The sequence below is a fragment of the Andrographis paniculata genome, unplaced genomic scaffold (genome assembly GCF_009805555.1).
Source record: "Andrographis paniculata isolate CXL003 unplaced genomic scaffold, ASM980555v1 Contig82END, whole genome shotgun sequence".
In the NCBI taxonomy this organism is placed as follows: domain Eukaryota; kingdom Viridiplantae; phylum Streptophyta; class Magnoliopsida; order Lamiales; family Acanthaceae; genus Andrographis; species Andrographis paniculata.
Window position 1 is genome coordinate 1,558,330 of NW_026137620.1, and position 13,526 is coordinate 1,571,855.

Below are 13,526 nucleotides of genomic sequence, written 5' to 3' on the forward strand. Positions count from 1 at the left end.
TAATTATTTTTTATGTGAAGTAAACATAATTGTATTGTGTCGTTAAAATAAAAAATAATTGTAAAAATATTTTATATTGAATATTTATTTTTTAAAAATATAAAATACTCCTGTACATATTGAAAATCATATAAAAAAATATCTGACAAACAAACCATTAATAAATATTTAACTTAAATATTAAATAAAAATAAGTAAAAAAATATTAATATATTAAATAATAATATATTTAAACCAGATATAATTATATAATATTAGTACTATAAATTTAAAATATTAATATACAAAAATAATATTATACTCCTTCGTCCCGTATGATGCTTTTTGTTTGAGAACAACAACTTATGTAGTATAAATTAGTTATTTAGATAAGTGAGAAATAATTATTTAATGGTGATGTATAATTAAAGTATATTATATATTGATAAAAAAATTAAAATATGTATTTAAATATTTTTAATATTATATTTAAATAAAACATATGCACCATTGATATTATTTTGTATAGAATAAAATTTTATATAATACAAATAAATAAAAAATATTTATTTATTTATAATTAACATGATTTAGTTTTATACAAATATCGAAAATTTTAAAGATAAAAATATTTTTAATTAATAAGAGATAGAAATAAAGAGATTTTGGATAGATTTTAAGTGTAAGGGGTTATAAATATAATTAAATTTATTTATATTTATTATTGTATTTAAAATTAATAAATTTATAAAAAAAAAAATCATCGACACAAAAAATTTTTATTTTTTATCACTAATAATTATTTAATTTTTATTAGTATTGATATTCCTTTAGTCCCTCACATTCTTTATGTTCGTTCGTTACTTTCCTTTTTCTAAAGACAAATTATATATTTCAATCGTATTATAAACTTTATAATCTATAATTTATTTAATTTTTATTAAATTAATTAGTTATTATAATCTAAATATATAATTATTTGTATTATATTGTAATTAATTTTATTAATACATTCTTCATTATTTACTAGTATAGAATAATATAGAATATTTTTAATTATAAATTTAGTATTATTTTTATTTTTATAGAATAGTATAGAATATTCTTAATTATAAATTTAGTATTATTTTTATAAAATAGTATACAGTTTTGTAAAACATTACCCTCATTAAAACATCACACCCTTTGCCTGCACTGCACATGTTTGGTGTTCATTGTCCTCTGGTTCTTCGTCTATTTTTGATTTGTTTTCCGTTATTTCCTGAGAAAGATAACTACATTATGTAGTCGTTTTTGTAAAATACTTTGGTTGCACTCGAACTCGACATACTTTTATGTTTTTCCAAGCACATGAACACTTAGCATACAAATAAATACTTTTTTTTTTTTTTTACAACGTGAACTTGCAGCCGTTACAGAAAATGCGCACGGGGATAACCCCGCCGAGCCTAGTACCCTGCAAATAAGTATACATTTTTAAAAAAATCAAACAAAAGATACAAATTTCAGTTGATTATTTGTAAAAGACAAGATTTAAACAAGAATAAAAAATTGAGAAGGAGAATTTGTAGGAACAATTAATTAAGGAAGAATCATAAGATGGAATGATAAATCTTTGTCGTGAATTGGATGCTCTACTTTCATTCGATTAGACATATACATCACATTACATTTAATTTTTTTGTCGTTGTCTAACAAAACACACATTACTTTCATTAAGGTGATAAAGAAATAATTTAGTTTTGGAAAAAAAAAAAAAGAATGAAATGATGATATATCATAAAGAAGTAATATTATGCACGAATTCCCTGAACTAACTAACTTATTGCACTAGCTTATCTCGCATTTCCTCCTCAACATTGACGTTATACCGGAGTCCGAAATGGATGGTTTTGGATATCTATTTTGTCCGAGACTGACCAGCAGGTATTTATACAATAATTAGAGATTCGAATAGCCGTCTCTATTAGTGGATTAAACAAACAAAAAATTTATGAAGTAGCACGGATAATGGAGAATGGCAAGCTAGCATATAGAAAAAGCCGGCGAGCTTGTTCCTATCGAGTCTTAGTTCCTTCAAACACATATTTTTATTCTTGTGTGTCCATCAAAAGTTTAGTATAATTCCTTTTAAAAGATATCGTGTATAAGAAAAGACAATTGGACCATGAACATTTTTACCTCATCGGCATAGAGGTCCCCTATTTTGATACATCTCTCATCATTGCAATTTTGCAAATGATATTTTTTAAGTCGTTGGGGTCGAGGCATATAATTGAAACATCATCCAGCATCTACACCTATTGTAAACATAAGCCTAAACCATTTTGTTATAACACTCGGAATATAATATAACATTGAGATATAGTACAAATTAAGAAAATAACAAAAATAAATTTATTAATATTGTATGATATAAAATAATGACATCTGTGTAATATACGATAAGTTGTAAGAGTATTTTTAATATTAAATTGATAATATAACTATTAGAAAAAGAAATATATATTTTATTATGAGACAACTAAAATTGAAAAATGAATAATTTGTTAATAAATATAAAAAGTATAATTTTATTTGACTAAACATAATAAATACAACAATATTTACGAATATGAACTTCATAAAAATAAATTAAGTAAAACAAAAATTGGAATTTATAAATTATTTCGTAATCATAATAATAAAATTACCAAAACAACTAGACTAGAAACACAAATCAAGCACTCATAGTTCAATATGAAACTGGTCAAGCATAATATAGAATGTTTTTTTTTTTTTGAATTTTATGTTAGATATTAAAAAACATATAATTTATATTGATTTTTTTATTTTCCGTAAATATGTAAAATATAATATATATAGTGTAAATATGTATATTACTCCGTCCACTAAATTTATACTCATTCGACCTAAATACAAACTTTAATGAATATAATATTATATTAATTTATTATAATATAAAATAAGAATATTTTAAAAAATATATGAATAGATTGATAAAATATATATATATTTTTATTTTTGATAAATTGAGTTTGCAAATAGTTGTAGTATAATTATAAATAAATATAACGTTCATATATATAAATTAATGAATGTATAAAAATTAGTATTTGATTAAAAATATAATACACATTTTTTTACAAAGAAAAAATATATATAAATTTGATGAACAAAAGAAATATATATATTTATAATATTAATAGAAAAATATATCTTTTTTTTTTTTTTTTTTTTTTTTTTTTTTTTTTTTTTTTTTTTATCCGTAGACATCGTCCCTAATCTATAATTAGAGCATGTTAGCTATCAAGTTCTTGTAAATCAAACGGTATGATATCTTTTATGAGTGTTATGATTAGTGTTTGATCTTGAGTGAATGTGCGGGTAAAATAATAATTTATCTTAATCCGTATGTAAAAAGTGAAATAAGAAGCCTGCTGTCGAAGGAGAAAGTATTTTAATTTAGGGTTTGTATATTTTATATTTAAACTTTAAATTTTTACTATTTAGATTCTGTATTTTTTAAGATATGTATATATTTTTCTCTTTCGAAATATTTTATTATACATTATTTTAATATTAAATTTAAATTCTATTTTTTCCATACGGGGTTTTTGGTACATGGAATTGATAGCAGAAAAATAGAAATATTTTCATTTATTTTGTTTGTTTGAGTAAGAGAAATTTTTATTTCTCTGAGAAAAATTAATGTTGCAGTATTTTTTTAAAATTTTTTTTTATCCTTTATGTACTATTTAGTTTTTATAATTTTAAAATTATATTATTTAACTTTTACAAAAATTATACTCCCTCCGTCCCAAAAATATAGTCTTACTGTGTTTGGCACGAGATTCAAGGAATATTGATATTATATTAGTAGTTGGTAAAAAGTAAGGATAAATGACTTTTTTGCCCTTGTGAGTATATTAGTGTAAAAAGTAGTGGCAATTGTGTAATAATAATGAAAAAATAGGGATAGTTTTATGGTGATATGGTTATTTATGGAAATGAGACTATTGTTTTGGGATTGACAAAAATAGTAAACAATACTATTTTAATTGAGATGGAGGGAGTAGTATTTAATTTATTATTTAAATATTTATTTTTTACGATTTTTTTTTTTATAAAAATTATACTATAATACTCCCTTCATCCTTTAACAATGTATTCATTTTTTCATTTTGATCCGTCGCATAACAAAGTATTCATTTATTATTATTTTTTTTAAGTAATTGTACTATCTATCTAACATTACAAATACTATTTCAATTTACAATATATTACACAAATGTCATTACCTTTATATCATACAATACTACTAATGTTAGTTTCATATTTTTATTTTTATTTCTACTACATTCCAAAATAATACTACTATTTCTAAAACTCGGGGAAAAAGTAAATGAATAGATAGATATAAGACTGAGGGAGTATGATTTTACAAAAATATCGTATATAATTTGTAATTTTCTTAAAAAAAAAAATCATCAAAAATATTTATTCATGAATTTTCATTCGTTAAACCTTTCCTTTGGTCCAATTAATCATTCATCAACTAAATTCTTTATTTTATGAAATAAGAGAATTAATTCTCATTTGCTATTATTTTCTCTGTAATTTCATTATCTACCTTGAAAGTCTAAGGGTGTGTTTGTTTGAGGTTTGAATTTTGAGTTAAGATTTGAATGATAAAAAATTTGAATTGAAATAGTTGTATAATGTGATATAAATAGGTGTTGATGTTACGTTTTAAATGTAAAATTAATTTTTAGTATAATATAAGAAATGAAAAATAAATGTTTAATTTGATATTTTTAAGAAAAAAATGAGATGAATAGTGTATTGAGTGTGGTTGGACCGGTCTGTACAAATCCTTCAAACAAACACACCTTCGCTATTTTATTTACCGTGTTTAATCAAGCTCGAGTCAAATGGGGCTAGACCGGTCCGGTCGGACCGCTTGAATAAACATCACATCGGATTTGTACAGACCGGTCCAACCACACTCAATAAGCACGTCATTAGCCAGAGTGCAATGCAAGAATGAAATTACAAGTAAATCCCCGACAATCCTCAAAATGCCGAGCATGTCCAGAAACCCCACCACTATATAAACCCCCCGCCGGAGTGAATCGGAGGGGAGAGGCGACTCGCGAGAGGAGAGAGGTAGCTGCCGTCTCGTCCAGCCGGAAAATGGGTAGAAGCGACGACTCGATAAGCCGGCGCAAGGTCAAGAAGAGCAGAAAGAAGCAGGAGAAGCAAGGCGAGTCCTCATCCAAGGTCTCCAATCGAGTTGCTGCCCTTATTGCCGCCAAGAAGCGACGCCATTCCGGAAAACGCCGAATGTGTCAGGTCTCTTTGTTGTTAATTTCTGGTGGTGAAAAATGAGCTTTTTGACATTGTTATTTCGATTAGATTTTTATGCCCTATTTTTTCTCTACTTTCGTATTTCGTAACTTTATCTTAAGTGTATTAGTTGTTTTCCTTGCGTTGGTGATATCTGGTAGTGTATTGATCACGATTGCGGTGCGTTTGGATTTTATCGTATGGCTAGACGAGTTTATCGTATTGTTTGAAACACTGGAGAAATGTATACGAAATAAAAGAAATACAAAACCTATTGATTGGTTCCTGAAAACAAAGACGAAAACCTTTACAATGAGAGAAGCAAATCAGTTAATTGATATGCATTTTGTTATACAAGGATAAAACTAAACCAATTGAAGTGTGTGAACTAGAAATTCTGAGGTGGAAGATAATGATGTTCTGTGGAATATATTTTAAAAATAGAATGAAGTCAATTTTATTGGTAAACTTCAGAGTAAAATGAATTTTCCTTCTTTAAGGTAACTGTGTCTTTGTTTGTGTTTTAGATGTTTGTGATTTGTATTTTGGTTTTGTTTGAACAATGGTTTTGATGTGATCATTTTAGTAGGAGTCGTGAATGTTGAAAGGTAAAAAAAGTGAAAATAATTACTACGTGAACAAATCTGGATTTCTAGATTTTTTTTTTTTAATAGAAATTAGAAAAAACTTTTCATATGTAATATTTCGAATGGAAAATGGGTATTGAATATGATGGATTTGATGGGGAAGGAGTGCTTAAAAATATTTGAAAACACAAGGTATAATTTTTTATCAAGCATGACATCCAAAATACTTTTACCCACTATACTTCTCTCAAACTCTTCAAACCAATTTGAAATTAACATACTTCATGATGTTTTTATCTACTTGTTGAAAGACTCTTGACGTATTACGGCCGTTTTTTATAATAGAAACTAGCAAGCCAATGCATTCTGAATCAATCCTGCAAGATTTGTAGTTGGTTTTATGTATGAAATTTTGGTAACTTTGCTTTTCAGGGTATGTGCTTCAGCCTTCCAACTCCTGAGGATCCCTTCAATGAAAGACAGGTGAAGTCAGAACCGACAAGGAAAAGAAAGAGAGATTTGAAAGTAACTAAGAAACTTGTGGATAAGAAATCTAGTAGGTTAAAGAATGAGCCTATAAATGATGCTAACACACCTGAAGATCTTCAAGAGAAACCCATAAATGACAGCACACCTGAAGATCTTCAAGAGCAGAAGTTTGAGAAAGTCAAATTTGGGAAATTAATATTTTCCTCTTTTAGATTTCCGGGGCCTGAGATTGCGATCAATCTGGGAAAATCATATCACAATCAGACTCTCAAGTGGGATGGGTCCAACTATTCTCTGATAGATCGTAGTTCTGAGAGCAACAAGAACTACACTAACCCTTCGATGTTTCTGAGTAAATGCTTTGCTTCTATCGAAGATGGTTTGCAAAATGGCGGAGCATTAAATGATCAAGGGGAAAAACCAATCTATACCAGTGAGTGGGGAATTGACTTCTGGGATTCCTATTGCGTGGGAAAAGATGTACTGGAAACAGATGAAGCTAATTCCACAACAGAGCAAATTGCTTGGATAGCAGTAACTGCTGCTGATACCATATCAATGAAGAAGAAAGAAGGCTTATCTCTTAGTCGTCCTTTTCTTTTATACCTAGTGCCATCACAAGAAAAAGCTTCTGAGGTTTGTGCTCTGTAGGCTACACTAGTTACTTTTTAGAATGTATCATGTCCTCCATTAGCCAAACATTATTTGCTGCATCTTTATTCAATATATATGTTTTTCATGTTTTTTGTCATGAATTTTCTACGTAGTATAATGCATTGTCATTTAAATGATGTAACCTTTGTACAAAATTTGGAGTTCACAAATACCTTGTATATTTTTGTATTATTATATGTTGGTTTGCAACTTTGCATAATAACTATTGCAATTTTTCTACATTACGTAAAGCATAAAATATGATTCGTCTCTGAATGTTATACCACACGTAAGTAATGTTCTAATGGTTTGTTGAGATACCTCAATGATTTTTAGCAATCTCAATAATCTGTTTATACCATACTTGACCTTTACCAGGTACGCCAGGTTTGCAAGCCTTTGAAAAAACTTGGAATACACACAGTGAGTTTGCATCCAGGTGCCTCCATTGATCATCAAATTAATGGGTTAGCATACCAGCCTTCTATTTATTTATTTTATTTCCCTTTATGCACTAGTTGTTATGATCGGAAGCATGCAATTTTGTACTTGCTTAGTTTCAAATTTTTGTGCCTGAAGTTATATTGTGTGTAGTTTCAAAATTGTTACCGTGGGGTTGCATAAAAGATGGCTTTTATTATGCAATCCAAATTTGTCTTTTTTTTCCCTTTGGACTATTCGTCACTTTTGGTGTCAAGTAATGCCATAGCTTAGTTGTTTGTCCGTTTTGGACTATTATTGTGCTACTCTTACTGGCATCTAAATGTCTAATGCATTAAATTTGTCAGTTTGAAGAGCTGTGAACCAGAGTTTCTTGTTGCAACCCCTGTGAGACTTTTGGAGCTTCTTTCATTGAAGGCTGTCGATGTATCTGGAGTCTCTGTATTGGTAACTATATGTATTTTCTTGTTTTAAATTTTAAGATACTTTTAATGCTTTTGGAAGTCGGGTTTTTTTTTTTTTTTTTTTTCCAATTTTTTCAATGTGCAATGGCATAGTTACTTGAAAGAAACCAATTTTTAATGTAAAACATCACATTCAATAACTATATCATTTAAAAACAACAAAAACCAAACCTCCAAAATACATAAAGAGCACACTAAATTCTTATTTCTAGCCTTTTAGATGTTTTAATTGTACTAGCCTTGGTAGTGATGGTAGCTCTTTCTTCCCAAGGTTTTTCTCGTTCCTCCAATATTCTCTCTCTTGGGGACGTATGTTTTTTAATAGTGGTGTCAAAGGTTAATACTGAAAAAAAGAGTGTAGAAAAGAACATGAGTAATTGTGTATATTTCAATTCTATTTCCTATTATAAATTCTAATCTATATATGTACTATTTCTTGGTACACTAAACAAGGCAAATACGGGTGTGTTTCTTTAGCCTCAAACCTTCAGTTTTTTACTATTTAGTCTCTGTGTTCTCTAAAAAAATACATTTTTTACTTTCACATAATATTCAATCAAATATTATTTTAATACCAAATTCAAATCAAACTTTTACCCAATCCAATCAAAAGAAAAACACCCTAAGATCAGTCAACCAAATCCCGTAATTTTGTCCTACAATTACTTCATTAAATCCGGTAAAATTAAAGACTATTTATTACTTTTAAAAACTATTTATTACCTGGATTCCCTCAACCAAATTACCTTTAAAAACTATTTACCTTCACTTCATCTTTGCCGTTGGAGCAAACATTTCTTGAAAATCTACTCCATATGTCTTTGTATCCTTTCGCAATTAACTTGCCTTGTAACGCTTGGATTTTTGTAATAGGGCTTATTTTCAATAAATGTAACATCAAATTAAAGGATCGGTATAATAGGGTTTATTTTCAACAAATGTAACATCAATTGGTACATAGAGTTGTCTAGTAGTATGAACAAAAGTACACCAAGGGTGTGTTTGTTTGGGGGATTTTATATGATTTTCACAATTCATCAACATTCCCCCCCCCCAAAAAAAAAAATCAAATAAAATATCTATTTTTTATTTTTTATATTATACTAAAAATTAATTTTACATTCAAAACATCTATTTATATCACATCATTCAATTATTCCAATTCAAAATTTTTACTATTCAAATCCTAATTCAAAATCCAAAACCCCAAAAGAAACACACCCCAAAAAAATCCATTGAATAAGATTAAAAAAAAAAAAGAAGCAAATATTTGCGTAGAAGTTGGATGGATTCTATAGTGGATTTGAAATCCTAAAACCCTAGAAGGAATTCTATTTATGACATAAGTTAATGCAAAGACAACTTCTCTCCAATTTACTTTTGGCACATTTTGTCCAAACAAGAAAGCTTGAGTGTATCAAGAAGGTGTGTGCATTTTCTTCTCTCCACCACTTTATTTTGTTATTGAGTGGTGATACGAGATAATTTATGTATAATTCATTCCTTCTAAAAAAATGCCTCAAGGTATGATTGAAATAGTCACGAGCATTATCTAAACGAACGTGCTTTATTTTTGTGCCAAATTAATTATGAATCGTTGCATGAAAAATTGGAAAATTGTGGTTCAAATAACACTCGTATTTTAATAAATAATCTAAGAGACTCTTGTGCAACCATCAATAAATGTAACAAACCACCTCCACCTAGACACTTGGATGTTTGGTAATAGTTGATGGCCCCAAAATATCACTAAGGGTTACCAAGAAATGAGAAGATGGGCTTTGGTCTTTTACCCAAAATTTCCGAAGACATTTTTCCACAAAACATAATATATTACAAACATTTATTATTTTTATATTACTTACATAATTCTCTATATCTCACATAAAAAATATTCTTTCAAACCAAAACACAAAACAAAAACACCCATGGTCTTTTATTACTTATAGGAAATGGAACACTGAGTATGTTTAGCATACACAAAAGAGTGTCGCCAATTAAGATAAGATTATGATATTGAGACAAATATATTAACATAGAGCCTAAGAAAGCATAGCTTGAGCCTGTAGAAATGAGCCTATGACATTAAGGGTGTGTTTGTTTGAAGGATTTTGGTGGACTTCTACTGTTCACATAAATTTTTCCTCCAATAAACATCAAATCAAATACTTATTTTTTATTTTTTATATTATATTAAAAATTAAATTTACATTCAAAACATCACATCAATCCATATTTATATCACATCATACAACTATTTCAATTCAAATTTTTTAATATTCAAATTCAATCCAAAATCCAAACCCCCAAACAAACACACCCTAATTGAACTGAACATTTTGGGAGACGGAAATGATGTATCCAGACAATCTATTGAGGATGCCAACAACAATATTTTATCCTGGCATTAACAAAAGAAATACAATTGCCAATCGGAATTTTCTAATGTGAAACTAATGCTCTACTCATAAGAAATGCGGATTGTGGCTTGGTGAAAGCTTACCTATCGCTCTAATTTTGTTGATATAACTACGATAGATATTTAATGAGAAAGGAAGTTGGATTATTGTAACAATCATTGCAACAAATTAATAAAAAATATCGTTATAAAGTAAAACAACCATATAACATAGGAACAAAAGATAGTTTGTTTGATATAAATATGTTTTGATAAAATAAAATAAAATTGTTAGTATTTAATAAGCATATCTAAGTATAACATCAAACCATAGATATCAACACGCATAGATAATAATGAGTTGAGTCTATTTTAAGTTTGAACCTTACAAAGACTCCACACTTCAGCTTAGCCATATGAGAAGGTTAATGTGTTTATTGCGATTATTTCTTGGGGGGGATGAGTCGAGCTCGGGTTCGTCACTAAGCTTGATGTTATTGTTTAGTTTTTTCCTATAGTATATTACCATTTTTGACATCTTGTTCTTTCTGTTTATGATGATTATAGGTTATTGATGGACTAAAAGCCCCTTTTGAAGGAAGTTACTTTAATGCAGTCAAATCCGTAAGGCAATCCCTCTCCGACAATATTCGAATAGCAGCTTTTTCCGACTGCATGACTAGTTCAAAGGCTTCTAAGGTGGATAAGTCGCTGTAGCTATTGGTACAATGGAAGTGCAAGTATCTAACCTGTGATAAGAGTTGTTATAGGTATTTTTTTTTAATTAAGCTTTCCTTATTAGCATTATCTGTTTTCTTTTCCTTGTTTTCTCCGTTATGTGTTTGTGCATTTTTTTAGGAATTTACATCGAAGTTTCTACTGCCTAGGACCATAATTAGCACGCTTAAAAATTATAAAATGTGTAGCAATAACAGATAGTGCTTTCGTCCTTTGAACAAATAAAAGTAAGGTCGGTTTGTCTTTTTTCAGGTAAAAAGGGTGCCCTTATTGGTTATGGTTTTAATTAAGGATCTTGCAAGATTCCGTAGCTTCATGTAATTTCAAATGCCTTGGTAAAATGTATCGTCGGTTAAAATCGGTTCATGCTTAGTGGAAATTCCTTTTTGGAAATGGTTACGATGCTGATTTGAATATACAAACAACACATGTCTTTATTACATATTAATATAAATGATGTGTTGTCTATATGTAATAAAGGCATGTGTTGTTTGTTCGGAATTATATGTGTGTTGTATAAAAGCATGCAATTGTTGTGTGTTGTGAATGACTATAGTTTGTGTTGTTAGTTCATGTGCTATATTTGTATTATATTAATATAAAATGATGTGTTGTCAAAAGTAATACGGTATGTTGTTTGTTATTACATTGTGTGTTGTTTAGCACATTCTTGATTTTTAATTTCAGGACTTTAGCCGCCGCCTTTCTTTTTATATATTGGGTATAAATATAATAGCTATTTTTGGTAAAATTATTTGCTTTTATATTTCCTTTAATAATTCCCGACTTTCTATATGGTATTCCTAAACCAATTGTTTGCTTTTTCTTTCAATGTTATTCCTAAAGCTTTTTTGAAATTCTCATGTCTTGGATGGATATGCTTCAATTGAGCCTATTCGCCTTTTGTTTTTTCCTTGTAGTATTTGTAATGGACACCTAATTCCGATGAAATATTTGGAAATAAACGCCATGGCGGATTAGATTGCTGCTTGTAAAATTAAAAAAAGTATCCAACATTAGAAGAATGCATTATTGGTCTATTCTGTCCGGACTAATTTTTGTACTAAACTCTGTAGGGCAGTGAACAAGACTTTACCTCCAGCGACCGGATTATTCTCGGCACATAGTATACAGGTCGATCTCTCAACTCAACTTTTGTGTAACTGCAGTTTGAACTTGGTAGATATTTGAGTTGTGTTTTGTTTTGTAGACATGCATCTTATGATATGCTATTTTTGAACTTAGCTTGGGTGCTTATGCTAAATTCTTGTGGAATTTTGAGTAAGTTGGGAATGGTAAAGTGGCATGAACAACTAGGACAAAGTTATTTTGGAGTTTTGGTTTAGTTTTTCAATTATAATTTTTTTTTATTATTATTTATAAAAAATAGCGACAAATTGGTTATTATTCAGGAGAATAAACAATAGTGACTAATGAAATTTAATTAAAAATTGAATTATGCATAAATTTAGTGGACAACATATATACTTTTTAGTAAAAATGTAGTACTCTTGTCATCTAATTTTTTTTTTTTTTTTTGTTATAAAATATGTTTTTTTTTTCTATTTTGTAAGATGCACTTTATTTTGGTTTTTGCATATAAATTTTAAATATTAATATTATATTCGGGTGTAAGTTCAAATCAGAAGAAAACCGACAAATATTTTTGTTAGTATTGTCTAATACAAATGGAATGATGTAATAATATTTTTAATATTAAATATAATAATTTAAAAAGCAAATAAATATGTTGTTAATGATGAAGGAGTATTATATTACAATATTAAAATATTATAGTAAAATAATATTTAATGTATTGTTTTGGGTTATACTGTTATACTGAAATATTATTATGTTTTAAATTTAAAATTAAATTTTAGTTTAATATAATAAATAAATAAATAAATATTTAATTTGATGTTTGTAAAAAAATTATAAAAAAATATTAATTACAATCAAATTTATATTATGAATCTCTTTAATTATTTTTTTTTAATAATTTACATTATTTTATAAATATTATATTTAACGTCCTCTTTTGCCGAGTTTTGATGATCACGAGTCATGCATTTGGTGTATTCTTCTATAGAAAAAGACCCATCAATTTTTAAAAATTTGATACTATTTTAATAACAATTTCTTTTTTCCAGCACAATATATATTTTTTACTATGACAAATTATTATATTAAGGGTGTGTTGTTTGGGGGTTTGGATTTGAGTTGGAATTTGAATAGTAAAAATTTTGAATTTGAATAGTTGTATAATGTGATATAAATAGATGTTGATGTGATATTTTGAATGTAAAATTGATTTTTAGTATAATATAAAAATAAAATAAAAATATTTGATTTGATGTTTTTTAGGAAAAAAAATGGGATAAATAGTGTATTTAAAATCCAATCTCCCAAACAAACACACCCTTAAAT

General features: G+C 27.7%; 1 protein-coding gene across 2 annotated transcripts; it reads left to right on the plus strand.

Moving 5' to 3' along the window:
* Positions 1–5,090: 5,090 nt before the first annotated feature.
* On the plus strand, positions 5,091–12,437 carry LOC127241529 (uncharacterized). Of its 2 annotated transcripts, none has more exons than XM_051260642.1 (6): positions 5,091–5,334; positions 6,348–7,040; positions 7,437–7,525; positions 7,847–7,946; positions 10,929–11,131; positions 12,181–12,437. In XM_051260642.1, the coding sequence occupies exons 1-5, from the start codon at positions 5,176–5,178 to the stop codon at positions 11,076–11,078; spliced, it is 1,191 nt and encodes a 396-aa protein (XP_051116599.1). In that variant the 5' UTR covers positions 5,091–5,175; the 3' UTR covers positions 11,079–11,131; positions 12,181–12,437. The 2 variants fall into 2 exon arrangements, with proteins under 2 accessions (XP_051116599.1, XP_051116598.1); XM_051260641.1 differs by having other exon boundaries at positions 5,093–5,334; positions 12,176–12,437.
* The last annotated feature ends 1,089 nt before the right edge of the window (positions 12,438–13,526 follow it).